This window comes from Nyctereutes procyonoides, unplaced genomic scaffold (genome assembly GCF_905146905.1).
Source record: "Nyctereutes procyonoides isolate TBG_1078 unplaced genomic scaffold, NYPRO_anot_genome, whole genome shotgun sequence".
In the NCBI taxonomy this organism is placed as follows: Eukaryota; Metazoa; Chordata; class Mammalia; order Carnivora; family Canidae; genus Nyctereutes; species Nyctereutes procyonoides.
The window spans coordinates 408,905-426,010 of NW_026575118.1; the positions used below are offsets into that span (position 1 = coordinate 408,905).

At 40.4% G+C, this 17,106-nt stretch overlaps 1 protein-coding gene across 2 annotated transcripts; it reads right to left on the reverse strand.

Moving 5' to 3' along the window:
- Nucleotides 1-416: 416 nt before the first annotated feature.
- On the reverse strand, nt 417-16,411 carry LOC129515507 (ribosome biogenesis protein BMS1 homolog). Of its 2 annotated transcripts, none has more exons than XM_055334386.1 (12): nt 16,150-16,297; nt 14,313-14,522; nt 13,151-13,341; nt 10,949-11,028; nt 8,271-8,459; nt 7,500-7,642; nt 6,651-6,772; nt 6,149-6,342; nt 3,981-4,120; nt 1,859-2,625; nt 1,550-1,651; nt 417-830 (listed from the first exon to the last, which is right to left on the reverse strand). In XM_055334386.1, exons 2-12 carry the CDS (start codon nt 14,486-14,488, stop codon nt 637-639), a joined length of 2,298 nt encoding a protein of 765 aa, XP_055190361.1. In that variant the 5' UTR covers nt 14,489-14,522; nt 16,150-16,297; the 3' UTR covers nt 417-636. The 2 variants fall into 2 exon arrangements, with proteins under 2 accessions (XP_055190361.1, XP_055190360.1); XM_055334385.1 differs by lacking the exon at nt 16,150-16,297 and adding an exon at nt 16,317-16,411 and having other exon boundaries at nt 622-830.
- Between the last annotated feature and the right edge of the window lie 695 nt (nt 16,412-17,106).

Sequence of the window (17,106 nt, forward strand, 5' to 3'; positions counted from 1 at the left end):
AATAAAATAAATAAATAAATAAATAAATAAATAAATAAATAAACAAACCAAGTAATATGATAGTAATCAGGACTCTCTTGAGGAGTAAAATTTAAGCAAAACCAAATGCTCAAAAGAAGCCAGCCTTAAGAACGTCAGAACATTCTAGAAGAGAGAGAGAGAAAAAAAAAAAAAAGAACATTCTAAAAGAGAAAACAGAGGGGCACGAGGTCTAAGAAGGGATTAAGCCTTACAAGTTTGAGAACTCAATAAATTCCAGTGTCACTAAAGAATTGTGAGCAGGGGAAGAAAATTTACCAGTGTCATGAATTTTTTTGTTTACAAATAGTAGAAATTATAAATGTTAACTCAGGGACATGAAGTATATCCTAGTTATAAAACAAAATATTTCAAATAAATGAAAATTTATGTGCAATGCTTCAAAATAAAGATTAACACTACTATCCACATTTCCTTTCTCCATAACATATGCATACAGTCTGCCTAAACTCAAAACACATTATTCCTTGGGATGCATGAAATATCCAGTCCAATATCTGGGGGAATGTCCTATTATCTTATAAAAATGAAAAGCTAATAATAGGTAGGCATTACTGAAATCACATAATCTTCTTTTAGAGCAATTCTCGGATAGTCTCATAAGTCAAACATATGATTCACATTCAACCTTACCTCCTCTAAATCCCAATCATGGGGCGCCTCCACATGAAATCTGGAGCAGTCCAAAGAGTCAAGTTTGTGCTTACATTCTCTTGAAGGCTGACTGACACGAAACAACCCTCCAAGTTCTTCCCTGGTATCACCATCTGCTTCTTCATTATCCTCTGTCACTAAAGAGACCACCATGATGAAAACATGAGAACAAATATTCACCCTAAAGGACCTGGGACTAAGGGTCCCTGTTTGTAGTAGGTAATGTGATGCCCCTGAGTGCATCAGCTACAAAGAAAAGGCCAAGGAACTACTGCTCAATGTGCCTGTAGGACTTAGGCCCTCCTACAAGAAAGCAACAGAGTCCAGTAAGGAAACAGAATTTTGGGGGCTGGGAAAAGGAAGGGGCACTTAAAGGCAGAGCTTTTAATTAGCATAGTTTCTTTTGAAGATGGCAAAGTCTCTAGTCACTAAGAGTACTTAGGCAAAACCTGAATAGAATGGAAATCAGTACACAACAATCAGTCAATTCAATGCTCCTAGCTCCCATATACTCTTTTGGCCTTGTTCTAATCAAACAGTAATTGGGAACCACAACATAAAATGCACCACTTTGTTCTTTTCTGGCACTAAATTCTACCCCCCAAAAAATCTCATGAAGGATTTTGTATGGCAGATATAAAATGACATAATGGAGAGTATTCTCATCAAAAGTTTTATAGCAAGCCCATGAGCTGATGATTAAAAATATCTGCCACATATGGAACTATGACAACCAAGGATATCATATGGATTTCAAAAGTACCACTGAAATCCTCCAACCAATTTCCTCATCTCCTTTCCAGAAAACGGTCTAAGAAACAAAAACGTTTCTAGATCTGAACCAGAGCTCCCTCACCTGTGCCATAAATAAGTTTTCGAAGGTTTGGAGTTGCTTGTTGCTGCCTCAGAAAGGCCTCAGCTGCCTTCCTGGAAAGGTCTTCCTTCCACTTGAGGGCACCTGAAAGGACCAATGCCAACATCGGTTAAGTGTGTTTATCTGTCCTTTCTGCTTCAAGCTGACTACTCATTCATCCTCAAATCCTTCTGCGTGCAATATTTGAAAAGTTAACAAAATCTCCAAAACAGCAGACTTCCAAATGTAGACATTCTATTTGTACAACATTTTCAGTGCCAAGTTCACAAGTTACATTAAATTTAAGCATACCTGAAGTTTCTGTGGAATAGTCGTTTTCTTCCTTGTAATCTTCTTCCTCTTTGAGTAAGTCTTCGACATCACTGGTCTCACCAATTAAGTTCTCTGACCCCAGTCTCTGATCACCAGCCACTTGAGAAGACTTTGGGAACTTTTTCCTAATAACCTCTTCATTTTCTGAATCCTCTTCCTCTGTATTGAGAGAGGAGCTTTCCTCAGTTTCATCTTCAGATGCAAATGCCTCTTCAGCTGTGCAATGGCCTGAATCTGAAATGGCGAGGGTGGCTTTGTTGACTGTCAAAGAACTCTCCAGATTCAAACTTTTACTCAGGCCATTAGTTTGTAAAAGTCCTGCTTTACTATAGTCTCCAACAACTTTAGATTCTGAAATATCCCTCTCTTCTGCAGGGGAATCCTCTTCTTCACTGCTTTCATCAGCTTCCTCTGCTTCTCCTTCATCCTCTGAGCTCCTCTCAAGGTCATCATCACTGTCAGCAAATGCTGGCAAATCCGCCTCGAGGTCTTCTTCCATCTCCTGGAGTCTCTGGCGTTTGACACCTTTTTCCCTTGTGTACATCATATCCATCATTTCGGTATCTGCTTCATCTTCTGTTTCATCATCACTACAGCTATCATCCAACTTGTCCCCTTCAGACATTTCTTCATCATCTTCATCATTACTATCTCCAGACTCATCTTCTTCATCTCCAAAAATGGCTTTCCGACGCACGCGACCAGTTTTCAGATCCACCTGCTTTTCCTCTTTTGGCATCCACTGCCTATATTACCATGTAAGTAAAAAATAATTCAATTTGTACAGTAACTGGCTACGCTAGACATGGCAAGTCAATAATTATGCAAATAGAAGATAATATCAAGGAATGCTAAGGTTTTAAATAACATAGCACAGAAAAGAAGGATTTGATAAACACTGGAATAGATAATAAGCAAACTCATGAAACAGTTCCCTCATCTACAAAATAACTTAAAGAGAATAAAGAGGTAACCTTTAAATAACAAAAGTCTGGGACACCTGGGTGGCTCAGTGGTGGAGCATCGGCCTTCAGCTCAGGGTGTGATCTTAGGATCCAGGATCAAGTCCCACATCAGGCTCCCACAGGGAGCCTGCTTCTCCCTTTGCCTATGTCTCTGCCTCTCTCTCTGTCTCTCTCATGAATAAATGAACAAAATCTTTTAAATAAATAAATAAATAAATGTATGTCTAACATTAGGGAAAAACTGCTCTAAAGGACAGTGAATGTTTGATCAATCTTTTTAGAAGACTGATCATTTCCAAATTGAAACAGATGATCCTTAAATGACTGACTCCAGATCTAAGGCAAGGAAGGTACAAAGTTAAGCCTGGAATATGCTATTGTTTCAGAAAGCTAGAAAATGCTCAAAGGCTAACAAGGAAGTGCCAAAAGGACACACAAGACAGACTGAAGGAACAATCTAGGCATCAGAAAGAATAATGGGGTAACAAATGGAATTTTTTAAAAAGTCAATTAGCCAACAGTGATCTTAAAATAAAGAGGTAGAAGTGAGAACTTCTTGTTAAAGAATGTCAATTAACAAACGTAGAAAGAATAACACATTAAGAATACTGTACTTATCATCTATATCATTTGCTAGTTACAGGGCAGCAGATAAATTTTTCCAAAAATGTTCCTTTGTTTGTATATATTTATGATAAATTATAAACTAGAAACTGAAAATAATAAGTTCAATCATTTTTAGGCTGATTTTTATTAGGAGTCACACATAAACCACTAAATAAAACCAAAACACCACCTGAATAAGCTTCCTTACTCTGCTGGGACTAGTATTTGGCCACTAAAAGAAAGCCAAGTAAGAAACCAAATGCAACTTACAGAAAATATTTTGTGATATGTGAGGAATATTCTGGTCTGCCAAAAACTGAATCCTATATAATATTTCAAGAATATTTCCATGTAAGGTCACATAACTTAAAAGCTCTCAGAAACATGTGTATGTATAAAACAAAGCAAAACAACAAACAAAAAAACCTGGAATGAATCCCACTAAAATGTTATTTATGGCAGAATGATAGGTGATATAACTTCTATAATATAATATTTTTTATGAAAAACCAAAAAAATGGCAAACTTACCCTTGATTATCTATATCTTCTGAGCCCAGTGGTTTGGAATCTGAAAAAAGCGTCACTCTACTTGAAGCCATCTTGGCATCAATAGTGGAATGGGTGGAAATGAGACTCTGTACCAGTTCATGGGTGGGCCTCACCTCGTCCTGTCAAGGCCACCAAGAAAGGGAAAGTGAGGAACATACAAGAATTCTGAAGAGGGACATACTGGTTTCAATCAGTTTCTCAAAATTATCCTAAACATGATTCCTGAAAACATTTTCTATTGCCTCAAAAAAAAAAAAAATCTTAAAGTCTAAATTTGACCTCTGTCTTCATTAAACTTTTCCAAAGTTCATGGAGTATACAACCTGGTAACCTATACACTTAGCTAGAAAAACTTTAAGCGCCAATGCTAATAAACATTTAGTTTGTCCAATATTCCACTGCCAAATAAAGAAATGAAAATTCATTTTTTTTAAAATCCAAAATTTTCACTTCAAGGAATTTACTGCATAGAAAATCCCTCCCAGGGATCCCTGGGTGGCACAGCGGTTTGGCACCTGCCTTTGGCCCAGGGCGCGATCCTGGAGACCCACGTCGGGCTCCCGGTGCATGGAGCTTCTCCCTCTGCCTATGTCTCTGCCTCTCTCTCATAAACTCTTCATAAAAATTTAAAAAAAAAGAAAATCCCTCCCAATGACCAAAACCTCATGTTTGAGGGTGCCAACTGCAGCAATGTTGAAAACAAGGGCAAGTAGGGGTAAACTCCCCCCGTCCAGATTTCCAAGGGTTGGGTTGGTTCAATAAATAAGATTTATCCAGACAATGAAATACCACACAGCTATAACAAAGACCAAAGCAGCTCTATCAATACTAATAGGGAGCAATGGGATCACATATTCCTGGTGCCCCTCAAAAGTTGCAAGAGCATTTAAAGTTGGAGCCCATATAAAAAATATTATGGGGTACTTGGGTGGCTCAGTCAGTTAAGCACCCAACTCTTGATCTCAGCTCAGGTCTTGACCTCAGAGTTGTGAGTTCAAACTCTGTTTTGGGCTCAGGTGGGAAGCCTACTTAAAAAAATTTAAAAATAAAATAAAGAAATATTACTTCTCTCTCTCACACAGACACACAAAGACCATATATATGGATACAAATACATGGTATTTATATGTAATATTTCAATAATCTAAATATGTAATAAATAAATATGTAAATATTTACAGAAAAAAAAAAGAAATAGCCCAAAGAAAGCTAGAAAACACACTGATATTATCTAGGCATACCTTAGAGATATTGTGAGTTTGGTTCTAAACCACCATAATAAAGCAAGTCAAATGAATTTTTTAGTTTCCCAGTACATATAAAAATTATGTTTATACTATACTGTAATCTATTAAGTGTACAATAGCATTATGTCTAAAAATGTACATACCAGAGAAAATGAGTGAAAATATCAGTGAGGGTGACAAAACATGAGAGACACCTAACTCTGGAAATGAACAAGAGGTAGTGGAAGAGGAGGTGGGCGGGGGGTTGGGGGTGACTGGGTGATGGGCATTGAGGGGGGCACTTGGCGGGATGAGCACTGGGTGTTATGCTATATGCTGGCAAATTGAACTCCAATAAAAAAATAAAAATAAAAAAAATGTACATACCTTAATTAAAAAATATTTTATTGTTAAAAAACGCCAATCATTATTTGAGGTTGCAGTGAGAGCTCATCACTTAGGACAGATACTATAACAAATATAATAATAATGAAAACATTTGAAATATTGTTAGAATTAACATTATGTGATAGAGAAACACAAAGTGAGCAAATGCCTTTGAAAAAAAGGCACCAGCAGACTTATTCGATACAAGGCTGCCACAAACCTTCAATGTGTAAAAAAGGCAATATTGGCGAAATGCAATAAAGCGAAGCACAATAAAATGAGGTATTCTTGTATAAAGGGAGACGGAAAGTACAAGCACCAAACTGCCTGCAATGCTCCCACTAAAAGACCTAGGATTCCGTGTGTCTTGGCAACAGAATGGAGAACATGACTTTTACTTTCTGCCTGGTGCAATTAAGTATTTTGTACATTTACAATGTACATTGTAGCTTTTACCAAATACAAATAAAAAGTTTCAGTATATAAAAGCTGAAGTACATTACAGTACATTACTTCCTATGACTTTCCTCTCACCAATTCCTGGAAGCCATGGCTGCCACCAAGATCAACATAGACAGCATCTTTGTCATAGAGCACACCACCAACTCCAGACAGAGGTGCGTAAACCAACTTCTCCTTCTCATTTAAACAGCGCTTCTTTTGTTGTTCAGGAAGTGCACAGGGGTCCGGGAGGAAACTGACATCACTCACAGCAAAATCTCCTACACCTGGAAGACAGAGGAAGATAGCTTCAGATACAAGTTTATTAACCATCAACAAAAGTAGCCCCCAGTTGGAAGGCTTCAACCACAAGTGTATTTGTTGGTTACTGGCACTGTGCCTCTCTAACTAACCAACATCATCAGAACAGAGGAGATTTGGTCAACTCAACTTTGCTAGCTGAGTCAGAGCTGAGTCTTAAAACTTCTAGCAATGATGCTCTATCTTGTTTGGCCATTTTTCAGTTTTCCTGAGAAATGAAGTAAGTCATCCCACAAGTTCTACAAATTTGGTACATTTTACAACAAAAGGATACCTGGCATGTGAATTTGGCTTTTATTTTTCAAGTGTGCTCCTCTTAAATAACCATAAAGAGACACCTTTCGGTCACATTTGATATTTGTTCGAATATCTTCTGGGTTTGTCAAATCTTCCATCCTAGAAAAATAAAACCCAATCATATGGCAGAAATAAATGTCAAAATTTTTGCATCTCCCTTCACGTGTCAAAGACTGGTCAAATTCACTAGTTCACTAAACACAGTGTTCAGAAACTTCTAGGAAATACAGAAGGAAGGAAGCACAGTTCACCATATACCAAAAGAAAAGCAAACACAGGATTGCACTGCTCTTAGGCTCTATATAATATACATGCTGTAAGACACCAAAAAGGGAAAATAACATGCACCTGGAATTAAGGAAGAGATGAAAACACACCCATAAAAACCCTTTAGGGGAGAGGATTAAGCTTTGATCTGGGTTTTTGGTGTGCCTTGGATTCTGGCAAGTAGAGAAAGGGATTACAGGATGAGAAAACAGTATGAAAAAAAATATAAAGGAAAGAAAGCCCAGAGTATGTCTGGGTGACTGGAGCACCATGGTCTAAAGACATGATCACTGAAGATTAAGATGAAAAAGCAGGATAAGACCATATTAAGTAGCCTTGAATGCTTTAAAAACCTGACATTTTTCTAAACATTTCATACTTTACTCCTGAAGCCAGTGCATCTTTAGGTAATGATACAAAAAAGTAGGTATTTCCAACTACATTTCTCCCTCAGTATTCAAAAAGAAGTACAAAATAAGCTCTCTTACTGTTCTTTTTCTAACCTTTGCAGCTTTGAAATACATGGGCCAGGAAGAAAAACTTTACATGCACTTTTTACCTGTCTGCTAGGATATAAGGATGAGAGGTTTGCCACGTAAGAGGCCTAAATTTCATTACTGTAATAAAACGGCCCAGATTGTGAATTTCTTGGTTTTGATATTCTCCATGTACCATTCCAGAAAGGTAGAACAGCTTGGCACCCTAAACATTAAGAAAACAAAAAATTAAATTTCAATTAAATTCTTGTCATACTACATCAAATAAAGACCTCTAAATAAGAAGCAATCCTAAGGCAGACTTCTAGCAAGCCACTTATTATTAATGCTTCCCAAACTTCTCTGCCTTCTTTCAGGATACTCATGTTGTTAGGACTTAAGAGAGGCAGAACTGCCAAAACACTTAGCTTCAAGAACTGGTCTCCAGTCAAGTGATGGCATCTATCTGGAGTATTACACAGAGAGAGCAGTGAGGCTTCTGGGCACAGAAAAAATTCTATGACCAATGGGCCAACAGCAGCATGCAGGGGAGGGTGGAGTGGCAGTATGTGTGCACTATAGTTCCTAGTCCTGCAACTAGGAGAAACTTTGGATAAACTATTAAACAATCACAAATCTAAAACACTTAGAGCCAGGTGCTAGGGAGCTACAAAGACAAATGAGACACACCAAGAGTTCTGAAATACAGACTATTTTGAGGAAATATTGCAGGGACTATGAACATATATATGCCATAGGTGAATCCTGAAGCGATGTTTATAAATCTATCCTAGTTATCTTATTTTTTTTGAAAGATTACAGTGTTAGTATTCAAAAATTAATTCTCTTCCTACCGGGTAGACTTCTGTCCAGAACCTGTGTTTTAATCGCTTCTTTGTCTTCTTCAGTTGCTTATTATACTTGAAGGAATCTAAGTGAGTGAGAATGCCCATAATTTTGGGAAAGCCATGTACTTGACAGATGTTTAGAAACTCAAATGTTTCCATTTCAAACCCAAAGCTGGCATCTATAAGCATCAGAACCTAAAACAGAAAACAGAATTACTCAAGGAAGCTACTCAAAACAGACCATAAGCAAACTATGGACTATGGGCCAAATCTGACCCATAACCTGTTCTATAACTAAAATTTCACTGGAACACAGCCATATTATTTATGTGGTTTTTTTTAGATTTTATTTATTTATTCATGACAGACACACACACAGAGAGAGAGAGAGAGAGAGAGAGAGAGAGAGAGAGAGGTAGAGACACAGGCAGAGGAAGAAGCAGGCTCCATGCAGGGAGCCTGACGTGGGACTCGATCCTGGTCTCCAGGATCACACCCCGGGCCAACGGCAGCACTAAACCGCTGAGCCACCGGGGCTGCCCATATTATTTATGTATTGTCTACAATTGTGTTTGCACTATAACTACAAAGTTAAGCATTTGCAAGAGAAACCATGACCCCAAAGCTAAAGATATTTACCATCTGGCCCTTTACAGAAAGTTTCCCAACTCCTACTCTGGACTAAATGAAATGATTAGGGATCATTTTGATAAGAGAAAATACCACCCTCTGACTTTCTCTAAAAGGCAAGCATGAGACAATATCCACCACAATATAAATTTCCACTTCAGGGATCCCTGGATGGCTCAGTGGTTTGGTGCCTGCCTTCGGCCCAGGGTGTGATTCTGGAGTCCCAGGATCGAGTCCCACATAGGGCTCGCTGCATGGAGCCTGTTCCATTTGACACCATAAAGTGCCAAGGGGCAAGCAATTCGTTATAGAAACAGTACAGGTGGCAAAAGGCCCTTAGATGACAACCTTGTCAATTAAAGACAAATGAAGCCTATATATTATTCCTTCTATGCACATACATACACACACAAATCCATGTACTGTACATACCTTTGCTCTGACTCAGGAGGCTTTATGACAACTCAGAGCAATCAACATAAAACAGGTTAAATAAATTATGGTACATGCAACAGAATACTTAAGAAAGTATGAGGTTGAACTATACTACTTATATACATTTAAGACATTGAGTGAAAAAAAGCAAAGTACAGAATAGCATATATAATAAACAGTATGTGCTTTATGAGGGTTGAATGTGTATTCATATACATATCTAGGATATTGCTTTGACGGAAACTAAGAGATTAGGGGTCAGAGTAGGGAAGAGAAAAAAAGCACTGTACTCTGTAATATAGTTTGAAAATTTTACCAAATGGACGGTTTCCTTTTTAAGTCTTAAAAAGATGTATATGAAAGACATCTTTCTTAACATGTCTATGCTTTTAAAATTAGGGACTCCGTAAACTATTTTAATCATTTCAAAAACACAAGATTTAATAAGTTTATACTATTTTATGTTGACAATTGACACTTATTTCTATTAATAGTAGCATTATATGTTCAAAATTTGAATGTCATTGAGTTTTCTGATATTAGAATGGCACAGCTATAACATCTACATTAAATTACTTTTTATTTTGTATCTTAGGAGACTTCCTGGGCCAAAGGACAAAATCTGTAGCTCTTTGTCACCAAACAGTTTTTTAGAAATTGTTGAACCAAAAAACAAACCAACCACCTCTGTTACCCCACTCTTCCTAATCAATATGGCTTTTTTCTTAGATTTATTTTTGCTAATTTAAAATGTAATTAATGAACACTACTATTCAATGCAATCAAAGTTGCACAATTTCCATATGCTATGTGCTGTCTAGATTTTCTATTATAAACACTGACAACTTCTCAAAGGCAACTCATGTACTTACTTTGTCACAATCATTAAGAACTGGAGGTTCTGGCACCACCAAGAGCAAAGTTCCCTTCCTTAGACAAACTACTTAACTTCTAGGGCCTCAATTTCATCCTATGTAAACTGGAGATAATAATACCTACTTACCTCCAAAGCATATTGGGGGATTTAATGAGCGAAATTTCGAGAAAGGTGTTAGCGCAGTACCTTGTAAGGGTCCAAGAAATGGTCCTACTATTATGTTTTTATGTACATATGTCTATCTGTATTAATTAACTACGTTTGTTAAAGGATTTTTCTCTACTTTGAGTTGAGACTACATTCCATTGTGCACATTCCATTTTTTTTAAATAAGTTTTAACATTCTACTTTTTTTTTTTAATTTTTATTTATTTATGATAGTCACACACAGAGAGAGAGAGAGAGAGAGAGAGAGAGAGAGAGAGAGAGAGAGACAGAGACACAGGCAGAGGGAGAAGCAGGCTCCATGCACCGGGAGCCCGACGTGGGATTCGATCCCGGGTCTCCAGGATCGCGCCCTGGGCCAAAGGCAGGCGCCAAACCACTGCGCCACCCAGGGATCCCCCATTTTTATTATAACAATATCACCATCAACCTCATCATCAGTTCAAACACATCTATAGTATCCCTGATTATATTCATCATCCCTTTAATAATCATAAGTCTGTCTTTCCTTCAAATGGGATAATCTACCACACTGCTAAATCCTCATTAGAAATTCACACTGCTCCCACTGACTTACCAAATCTGCCACTTTAGCCAGATCAATCATCATGTTAATGTCACACCCACATTCAATAATGGTGAGTCTGCGCTTTTTACCTGTAAGTAAAGAGATAAGATTTTAGTTTTTTTCTTTAAATATTTTATTTATTTATTTGAAAGAGAAAGCACGCACACTAGCAAGGGGAAGAGCGGAGGGAGAGGGAAAGACAGAATCTCAGGCAGACTGCATTGAATGTGGAACCTCGAACAGGGCCCAGTCTCATAACTCTGAGATCATGACCTGAGCCTAAATCAAGAGTCAGACGCTTAACTGACTGAGCCGCCCAAGGACCCCCCGAAATAAGACTTTTGAAAAATCTTGAAAAAATAGGGCAGCCCGGGTGGCTCAGAGGTTTAGCGCCGCCTTCAGCCCAGGGCCTGATCCTGGAGACCCGGGATCAAGTCCCACATTGGGCTCCCTGCATGGAGCCTGCTTCTCCCTCTGTCTGTGTCTCTGGCTCTCTCTCCCTGTCTCTCTCATGAATAAATAAAATCTTTTAAAAATAAATAAACAAAAATAAAAACCTTGAAAAAATATATCCATTTACTCTAATTACCATTTTAAGTTGTATCCAGTAAAGCACAATATACACTTACAGGAATATGCCAGGAGTTCATTTTTATAGGAGCAAACTGATAAATACCATCTTGGTTTTCTTGCTATGTTCCCTAATTTTAAAATAGTATCAAAAGTCTATCCACATGAATAAAGTGCTCAAGCAGGTACAATTCTGGCTGGAATGGGCAGACAAGCAAGCTCCGTGGTGACTGTGATCCTGCTGGTAAGCGCAGCAGGCCAACACTTCTATCTCTATCAAAGTTTTGCATGTTCTTACTAGAGCTAAAAACATCCTCAAACCTAACGTAAGAGAAATCTCTATGGAATAATTGTTATTTCAAAATTACCTTAAAAGTAATCAGTCTACGACTCTTGATCACAGAGTTGTGAGTTCAAGCCCCACGTTGGGAATAGAGTTTACTTTAAATAAATAAAAGTGGGGCACCTGCCTATCTCAGTCAGTGGAGCATGTGACTCTTTGATCCCCAAGTCAGGAGTTCAAGCCCCACCCTTGGGATAGAGTTCACTTAAAAAAAAAAATTAAAAAGTCAGTAAAAATAACAGTAATGCCTTTAAGATCAAGAAAAGCTTTGGGGTGCCTGGGTAGCTCAGTTGGTTAAGTGTTCAGCTCTTGGTTTTGGCTCAGGTCATGATCTTGGAGTCCTGGGATTGAGTCCTGTATCATGCTCTGCGCTCAGCAGGAAACCTGCTTGAAAGATTCTCTCCCTCTGCCCCTGCTCCACTTGCTCTTGAATGCTGCTCTCTCTCTCTCTAAGATAAATAATCTTAAAAAAAAAAAAAAAAAGAAGAAGAAGAAGAAAGAAGAAAGGAAGAAGAAAGAAGAAAGGAAGAAGAAAGGAAGAAGAGGAGGAGGAGGAGGAGAAGAAGGAGAAGAAGGAGAAGAAGGAGAAGAAGGAGAAGAAGGAGAAGAAGGAGAAGGAGAAGAAGAAGAAGAAGAAGAAGAAGAAGAAGAAGAAGAAGAAGAAAAGAAAAGCCTCAATCCAACTATAGCATTGCTATAATAAATTCCAGGGCTCAGACGGTAGAGCATGTGACTCTTGATCTTGGGGTTGTGAGTTCAAACTCCACGTTGGGTAGAGAAATTACTTAATAATAAAACCTTAAAAAAAAGGGGGGGGGGGGAACTTCAGATTCTTCCATTACCATTTTGGGATTTTTTTTTCATCTTCCCTCAAACAGAAAGGTCACCATCTCCCAGAACAGGCAAATTCTAACAGAAAAAGAGGAAAACCCCCTCATTTCCCTAACGATATGGCCTTATGAGGGCAAGTAGGTATGCCTGACACACAGCAGATACTCGCTACCTATTAAAGAAAGGTGATCACTATGACCAACTCAGGTTGCCCAGGCCTGCCAAACCTTTCAGAGGAACACACCTGGCAAATCCATATAGCAGTCCAAATAAGGTGTACATCTACATCATTGTTATATCTGGAATCTATCCTTTTCTTAAACTATAGCCAACTTAGTACAAGTACAGGAAAGGTAATAAAGTGAGAACATTACTTCAATATTTACCAGTCAAGAAAATGTTCGACAAAGATATGCCTGTCCCTCAGACGACACGTGCCCTATCAGCCTGAGGTAGTAGACTCCTACCTGACACGATTGTTACAGGGCCTCTGATCTCTGTCAGTTTCTGCCTGGTGAAGTTCCGAATGAGGCACTGGATCAAAGTGCTCTTTCCAACTTTTGGAGGTCCCATCACCACCACCACTATTGGTGGGGGCTCTAATGGAGTTCGATCAACCACTGGAATGTGATGCTTTTTTGTCTTCAAATCCTGAGTCCTATTTGTAAAAAGAAAGAAAAAGTATATCAATTTTTAAAATACAAAAGGCATCATCCTTGTAAGTAAAGTGGTCTTTAACTCGTTAACTTCTAGACCTAATCCAAATAACCCCTTCAGTAAACATATAACAGATTTACTTCAACAGTACAGAGAATTTTAAAACTACACACACCTTAAATCTGATTGCTTCATTAACTATTATAATAGTTAACTAAATTATTTGTTTAAACTATTAGTTGACTAAACTATTATAATAGTTTAAAAAAGAAAAGATAAACATGCAGGCAGTGGATCATAATGAATAAAAGCAGAATCTTTGGAATTAAATTTGGCTATTAGAGTTTAATTCAATAATGTTTAAAGTACATATAACAAAAACTTATTAAATAAAGCTATTTATTTTTTTAAAGATTTTTTTTTAATTTTTATTTATTTATGATAGTCACACAGAGAGAGAGGCAGAGACATAGGCAGAGGGAGAAGCAGGCTCCATGCACCGAGAGCCCGATGTGGGATTCGATCCCGGGTCTCCAGGATCGTGCCCTGGGCCAAAGGCAGGCGCTAAACCGCTGTGCCACCCAGGGATCCCAATAAAGCTATTTATTACATTATTATATAAAACATATCCAGAAAAAAACACAAGCACACCTATTACCATTGAAACTGTTTAAAGTTTACAATCTTTCTTTCTTTCTGTCTCTCTCTAGTAGACCTCACACACAGTGTGGGGCCCAATGTGGGGCCTGAACTCACAGCCCTGAGATCAAGACCTGAGCAGAGATCAAGAGTTGAACGCTTAACAAAACTGAGCCACCCAGGTGCCCCGCTCACATGTTAGTAAAAGGAGTATGGCATGCATCTTCAAGTCCTTCAAAGCTGTTAGACTCATGAATCCAAACATCATCTAGGCAGGCTCCTACTGCTTAAAAAAAGTAAATGGAGGAACAACTAGACTCCTGATAAACATACCTGTGAAAGGATCGTGCCATCCGCACAGCAGACTGGACTGCAAAAGCTTTGGGGTTTCTCTTCCGGGCATCTTCCTCATCTCCAAGTTGGAGATCCTGCAGATGCCGTTTCTTTTTCTTCTCAGCTTTGGGCCCACTGTGTTTCTTTCTGTGTTTCTTCTGGTCCTTAGTCTCCATAGCGACTTTTTACCAATTTACAAGTAACTCTAACCTACATTAATGAGGCAAGGGTGGGGGAGGGGGGAGTGAAGTGGGGAGAGAGGGGGAAGCATTTTACAATCTAGAAAACACCCAAGAAAAAACAGTACTTTTCTTATTTCTCTATTAAGAGATATGTATTCCTGCAACAAGGATATAAACTGCTTCATACTATCTCCCCAGTTTCATTTCTCTGTTATGCTCTACAGCAGATTTGTTAGTTACTTCTGCTTAAGTTACTTTTTATTCATTTTAAGTGTCTATATCAGCACTATTTCTGCAATGATAGAAATACTCTTTACATAAACTTTTCAACACAGTGGCCACTAACCACATGTGGCTTCTGAGAACTTAAAATGTACCCAGTGAAACTGAGAAACTGACACTGAAATTGTACTTAATCTTAACTCCATTCTAAATTTAAATAGTCATATGTGACTAGGAGTTTCCATGCTGGGACAGCTCAGCCCAAAATTTCAACTGGACTAAAGAAGTGGTTTCCAAACTTAAACTATCTTTAAGATACTTAAGTTTAAAAAAAACTAAAGCATTTTAATAATCCTCCAACGTGGGATCCCTGGGTGGCGCAGCGGTTTGGCGCCTGCCTTTGGCCCAGGGCACGATCCTGGAGACCCGGGATCGAATCCCACGTCGGGCTCCCGGTGCATGGAGCCTGCTTCTCCCTCTGCCTGTGTCTCTGCCTCTCTCTCTCTCTCTCTCTCTGTGACTATCATAAATAAATAAAATTAAAAAAAAATAATCCTCCAACGTGACGGCATGCGTTGCTTTTAGTACCTGTTTATTCTGTAAAACTTTTAAATTTTAACAATCATTTATATACATCTTAAAAATCAGTTAACATCTAGCTGTGTGACATACGGTTGGTTATGGGTGTTGCCTGGGGGCCACATGGATTTGCAGAAACCCTTACAAACATTTTTCTGAGGGTCCCAGAAATTCATGGCCCATAAACTGAGAACCACTGGATTAGTGACTTCTCTTAGGAAACTAGACTGCATACAATCTGAGCGCTTGGCCAATCAAAAAAGAAAGAAAAGAAGAGAAAAGAAATAGGAAGAGAAAAGAAACTAAGAAAAAAGTCGCTTCTTTCACTTAAGGTACCGAATCAATTTCCGTGAGTATTTGTGCCTGCCTGTGATGTACTAGGCGTGGTGTGAGCAAAGGACAACCGTGATCCGACTAGCGAGGAAACGCAAATCAGCATTTCCGGGCCGTGCAGTCAAGGGCCCAGGAGCGAGCGGCTGCGCTTGGGTCAGTCGGAGACGAGCCAGCAGCGCAGACACGAAGTCCACATATACCAGCATAATGTCAGAAAGCCCACCCAAGAGTTAGGAGAGCCGAGTTCTAGGAACACTTTCGAACTAAACAGCTTTGTGGTTTCGGGGCATTATTTTTCTTCTCCACCACATTTTAGTCCCAATTTTGTACCGACGCTTTTCTCCCTTTCTTGGGGGGCGAGGAGAGAGACGGGAAAAACACAGCTTGGAGTCAACAGACGTGGCTCAGCTCTGAGTCCCCTGCTCGGACCATCCCGCCAAGCCACGACCCCGCTCCCCTCCCTGCCACCTCCCGACCCCGTCCGGACTCTAGGCACGAATTCACGGAGCTACTCCGCCGACCTCGGCGCAAGTCTCCGGCAGGTCCTAGGTGAGGCTGCCCAGGGCCTGAACGCTCTTCGGGGCGCAAAGACTGTCCCGGCAGCCCGTGCCGAGCACGACTCGCAAACTCTCGGGGCCCAGGCCCCGGGACCCTCCCGCCCCCGCCTCCTCTAGCCCGTGGCCGTTACCGAGCTCACAACCGCTGCTCCTCAGGCCCGCATGGACAGCGCCGGAAGCGGAAATGCACCCTACGCGCGGACTCTTCACGCCGGCAGGAAACAAGAAGGCTGAAGACAGAGACCGACGGAAGGACGACTCGCGGGAGGGCCGGAAGGAAGGCTTCGGATTGGCTGAGGGCGGGCGCAGGCGAGGACGGCGCGAGCCCCGCCCCGGCCGCCCCGCCAATCCCCGCCAATCCCCGCCAATCCCCGCCAATCCCCGCGGGGCGAGGGCGCCGCGGCGCTGCAGGCTCGGTCCGGGCTCCGAGCGGCGTTCGCCGTGCGCCCCCGGGTGCCCCCGGAGCCGGTTCCTCGTTGGAGGGCGGAAGACGAAGTAACCTATTTAGTCTCGGTCAGCCGGCGTCTTGACGGCCCCTCCGAATGCTCGCGGCGTCGCGCCCCTCCGAGGCCTGGTGTTGGGAGTCTCTCTGGCTCATCTGCGGGCTCATCCTTGAAGGTGACGGAGCTGGGCACTTGCCGGACTTCTTCAGTGCTGGGATTCCCTCCTGTGCCAGCACCAGGACGGAGGCCCGGGACACGCTCCGGCTCGGCAGGTTCTCTGTGCCTGGAAGAGGGGCTTTCCCCGGAGGGTCCTGCGCGTTCCCCCCTGAGGGACTGCCTGAAAGGTCCCTTAACCGCCATCTCGGGTGAGCCGGTCGTCCTCGCGACTAACAGAACTGTGCACGTTTTCAGGATGTGTGTCTCCTTCTTGTCTTGGAGGTTTTCTTTTCTTTTCTTCTTTTTTTTTTTTTTTGAGGTT

Coding starts and splice junctions, on each gene's coding strand:
- LOC129515507 (XM_055334386.1), bottom strand. CDS start 14,488: ATGGAGACTAAGGACCAGAAGAAACACAGAAAGAAACACAGTGGGCCC. Junction 11,029..13,150: donor CCCTGTAACAATCGTGTCAG/GTAGGAGTCTAC, acceptor CTTTACTTACAG/GTAAAAAGCGCAGACTCACC. Junction 831..1,549: donor AAAACTTATTTATGGCACAG/GTGAGGGAGCTC, acceptor TGGTCTCTTTAG/TGACAGAGGATAATGAAGAA.